General features: G+C 43.2%; 1 protein-coding gene across 1 annotated transcript; it reads left to right on the top strand.

Annotated features, from left to right (window-relative positions):
- The first annotated feature begins 1,781 nt into the window (after positions 1 to 1,781).
- On the top strand, positions 1,782 to 4,471 carry LOC138895845 (uncharacterized). Its single transcript, XM_070180585.1, has 2 exons — positions 1,782 to 3,379; positions 3,955 to 4,471. Exons 1-2 carry the CDS (start codon positions 1,782 to 1,784, stop codon positions 4,469 to 4,471), a joined length of 2,115 nt encoding a protein of 704 aa, XP_070036686.1.
- The last annotated feature ends 269 nt before the right edge of the window (positions 4,472 to 4,740 follow it).

The following is a 4,740-nucleotide window of genomic DNA, read 5'->3' as shown; positions in this document are numbered from 1 at the left end:
TGAATCGGATTATATTTCTAGCGACCGCTTAGTCCTTTTTACAAGGCATAGTTGGGCGTGATCAAATTTTAGCGCCGTTGCCGGGGAACTAACGGTGTTATTTATTATAACTTAAAAGAATTTCTAGGATTCTTAGTTTAGATCAATTTCCTACGGTGTTAAAAGTTTTCCATTGAAATTCTCACGTTTGAACTCTTCTGTGACTCAGGTGTATGCCTAGAAGCTCTTTGAGGATTGGTGAACTTTTTAAAGGACTCTCAGACCCCGAGAAAGCATTCAGGGCATTGAATCGGGCCAACAAGAAGAACAAACAGTTAAAACAAAAAGACCAACTCGAAAGTGAAATGGACAATGTGGACGACGTCAACGAAAACAATCGGAATGATCGTGTTGACCCAAACAATGGAGCGGTGGCACCTCTTGTGCCAGAAGCTGCTCTTTATGATTGGGCACAACCAACTACTGATAACCTGGCCATCGCCATTGCTGTTTCTTAGATACAAGCGGAGACATTCCAGATTACCAACAACATACTGCACCTCTTGCAAAATAAGTGACTGTTCTGCGGGTCATACATCGAAGACCCACAACAACATCTGAAGAACTACCTATCAATTTGTGTGACTCAAAGACAGCAGAATGTGACTCCTGAAGCAATTAAGTTATTACTGTTCCCATTCTCAGTGATTGGAGAGGCTCAAACTTGGCTGAATTCGCTCCCAATAAACTCCATTGCTACTTTGGAAGAATTAGTCAAGCAGTTCTTAAACAAGTTTTATCCTCCCAACAAGACTGCAAGGCAAATTGATGAGATATTGCAGTTCAGGCAGAAACCGAATGAGACCTTGCAAGAAACTTGGGAGAGATTTAAGGGTATGCTAGTGAAGTGTCCACACAATGGCATTCCAAATCAGATGCTGGGACAGAGATTCTATATGGGTTTGGTAGACAGTTTGAAGGCCAATGTAGATGCTTCAGCTGGGGGTGCATTTTTGAGCAAACCGTTCACAGAGTGGAAGATTCGTCTCGACAATATGGCTCAAAATTCAGGCTGGATGACTAGAGGTACGACACTTACACCAATAGTTCATTATGTTGCTCTTGACCCAAACAATTCCAATGCAGAGAAAATAGCCACTCTCATGACCCAGATGAGATTACTGACAAAGATAATTGATTAGATGGATACAAAGCAAGTGCACATTGTTGATACAACAAATGGAGCCTTGTACACTCCTTGCATATACCAGTCATATGTGTGCTCGTGGAGTGGAGAGAATGACAACCAGGGCTTCAGAGAAGACATGAATCATGTCAACAATTTCGGAGGTCAGAGGCAAGGTGGGCAGTAATGGGGACCAGCACCAAACCAGCAGTAAAGACCAAACCATCCACAACACAACCCCAATCCAGGAAGCGCACGTGCCTTATCAAAGGCAACAGGGCTATAATCAGCAGCACCAGCAACAGTTGGCCTACCAACCACCTCATTAACAGCAGGACAACAACATGATAGAAATCAAGGGCATGTTGCAACAACTCATTGGGACAAATGGTAAGATGTAAGAAACGTTAGCAGCACATGATTCGACAATCAAAGGCATTGAAACTAAATTGGGACAACTGTCTATGGCCTTGAATAATCACCCACAAGGAACACTGCCTGCAGATACAAATATTAACCCAAAGGAATAGAACCCAAATCAGCTAATGGCAGTGAGTCTCAGGAATGGAAGAGATTTAGATAGAGACAAGAAGTTGCTCAATCTACGAGAGAGACTATGCCAACTGCTCTAGTTACATTAGAGGTAGATGAGTCAACAGAGCTCGTCAAGATTGTAATTGAACAAGCACAGTTTGACAAGGGTAAGGAGAAGGAAGGTGAACAACTCTCAAAACAGGTGGTAGAAAAAGCTTCCAACAAAGAAAAGACACCAAGCAGTGGGCAGAGGTTGACTCCTGTACCATTCCCTCATAGATTGGCAAAGCAAAAGAAAGATGATCAATACAGGAAATTCATGGAAATTCTTCGACAAATTCAATTGAATATTCCACTGACGAATGGTTTAAGGGAAATGCCAAGGTATGCAAAAATGATAAAGGATCTAATGTCGCAAAAATTTGACTTCCAGGACCTATCCACTGTAACTCTGACGCAGACCTGCAGCATGGTAGTGATAAGACCTATGGCTCAAAAAGTGTCTGATCCAGGTAGTTTCACTATCCCATGCACCATTGAGAGTTACGCTTTTGCTAAAGCATTGTGTGACTTAGGGGCCAGTATAAACTTGATGCCCTTGGCAATCTATACAAAACTGGGCATTGGCAGAGCTAGACCGACCTCAATATTGTTGCAACTGGCTGATCACACAGTCAAAAGACCGACAGGAATTCTTGATGATGTGCTTGTTCAAGTGGGGAAGTTTGTATTCCCTGCAGACTTCGTTATTCTTGACTGTCAATTGGATGAAGAGATACCCATCATTCTAGGAAGGCCATTCTTAGCCACTGGGAGAGTATTGATTGATTGTGAGACTGGAGAGTTGAAAATGAGGTTGAACAATGAAGAAATAATATTCAACGTTCAACAATCCATGAGGAGACCCAGCGAATTTGCAAATTGCTTGCTAGTGGAGGCCGTGGATATGATACTGCAAGAGGAGGATGAGACCCTTAATGTTAGGGATCCGCTAGAAGCCTATTTGATGAATTTGGAAGAGATGGATGGTGAAGGGCTGGCGGAATGGGTCATGGCTCTCGAGGGTGAAGGGTTCTGTAAAAGGGAACCTCAGTTCGAGCCCCTACGCTTAGAAGAAAGAGCAACACCACCTGCAAAACCATCAATAGAGGAGCCACCACAGTTGGACCTGAAACCGCTTCTAGCTCACCTCAGGTACGCTTTCTTAGGGCCTAATTCTACTTTTCCTGTTATTATATCATCTAGTTTGCTAGCTATGCAGGTAGAGCAACTCTTGCAGGTGTTACAAGAATGTAAGTGTGCCATTGGTTGGACCATGGCAGACATAACGAGTATCAGCCCAGCCTTTTGTATGCATAAGATTCTCTTGGAAGATGGGCACAAACCTTCCAGAGAGCATCAACGACGGCTGAACCCGAATATGAAAGAGGTGGTGAAGAAGGAAGTGATCAAGTGGCTGGATGTGGGTATCATCTTCCCCATCTCTAACAGCAACTGGGTCAGCCCTGTTCAGTGTGTGCCGCAAAAGGGAGGAATGACGGTCGTACAAAATGAGAATAACGAGTTGATCTCGACTCGTACAATCACGGGGTGGCGGATTTGCATGGACTATCGGAAATTGAACACAGCCACTCGGAAGGACCATTTCCCCTTGCCTTTCATTGACCAAATGTTGGACAGGTTAGCTGGGCGGTCTCACTTCTATTTCCTGGATGGATATTCGGGGTACAACCAGATCTCAATAGCCCCTGAAGATAGAGATAAAACATCCTTCACTTGTCCGTATGGCATCTTTGCCTTTCGGAGAATGCCTTTTGGACTTTGTAATGCGCCGACTACATTCCAGCGGTGCATGTTAGCCATTTTCACTGATATGGTTGAAGACATTATGGAGATGTTTATGGATGATTTCTCCGTGGTGGGGGATTCATTTGAAGATTGTCTTCACAATTTAAGAAGAGTGCTCAAAAGATGCGTGGAGACAAATTTGGTGCTGAATTGGGAAAAGTGCCATTTTATGGTACAAGAAGGAATAGTTTTGGGGCATCGAGTGTCCAGTAAGGGAATTGAGGTCGACCATGCTAAGGTTGATGTGATTGAGAAATTGCCACCGCCCACTTCGGTCAAGGCAGTGAGAAGTTTCTTGGGCACGCCGGGTTCTACAGGCAATTCATAAAAGATTTTTCCAAGATTGCTAACCCTTTATGTAAACTTCTTGAAAAGGATCAGCCCTTTGTGTTTTCTAATGATTGCAGGTTGGCATTTGAGGAGCTGAAGAAGAGACTGGTAACTGCACCCATCATTGTTGCACCCAACTGGGAGCAAACTTTCGAGCCAATATGCGACGCCAGTGATTATGCTATAGGAGCAGTCTTAGGGCAGCGAAAAGACAAGATGATGCACCCACTTTACTATGCAAGCAGGACGCTCAGCGGTGCACAGCTCAATTACACCGTAACAAAAAAGGAAATGTTGGTTGTAGTGTTTGCCTTCAACAAATTCAGGTCGTACTTAATTAGTTTAAAAGTTATTATTTATACTGACCATGCAGTAATTAGGTACTTGATAGCAAAGAAGGAGTCAAAGCCATGCTTAATCCAGTGGGTTCATTTGCTACAAGAATTTGATCTGGAAATTCGTGATAGAAAAGGGACGGACAATCAAGTGGCAGACCACCTCTCAAGGTTGGAAGGAGCTGAAAAGAAGATGGAGGTTGAAGATATAATAGAGACATTCCCAGATGAACAGTTACTCGCATTGACAATAGAGTAGACGCCATGGTATGCTGATATTGCTAACTATTTAGCAAGCGATATTGTAACTTATGAACTCTCTTCAATTCAAAAGAAAAGGTTCTTACACGATTATTGATCTTATTATTGGGATGAACCTATATTTTTTAGAATATGTGTAGATAACATGATCCGGAGGTGTATCCCCGAGAAAGATCAACCGTCTGTTTTGCAGGCTGCCATGCTTCACCATATGGAGGACACTTTGGAGGAATCCGGACAACAGCAAAAGTGTTGGAATCGGGGTTG

This window comes from Nicotiana tomentosiformis, chromosome 7 (assembly GCF_000390325.3).
Source record: "Nicotiana tomentosiformis chromosome 7, ASM39032v3, whole genome shotgun sequence".
Lineage (NCBI taxonomy): Eukaryota > Viridiplantae > Streptophyta > Magnoliopsida > Solanales > Solanaceae > Nicotiana > Nicotiana tomentosiformis.
This window is presented reverse-complemented; position numbering and strand designations above follow the sequence as displayed.

Excerpts from the sequence above, each read along its gene's own strand:
- LOC138895845 (XM_070180585.1), top strand. The coding sequence starts at position 1,782 with ATGCCAACTGCTCTAGTTACATTAGAGGTAGATGAGTCAACAGAGCTC. Across the intron at positions 3,380-3,954 it reads ATTGACCAAATGTTGGACAG|GTTGGCATTTGAGGAGCTGA; the intron begins GTTAGCTGGGCG and ends TAATGATTGCAG.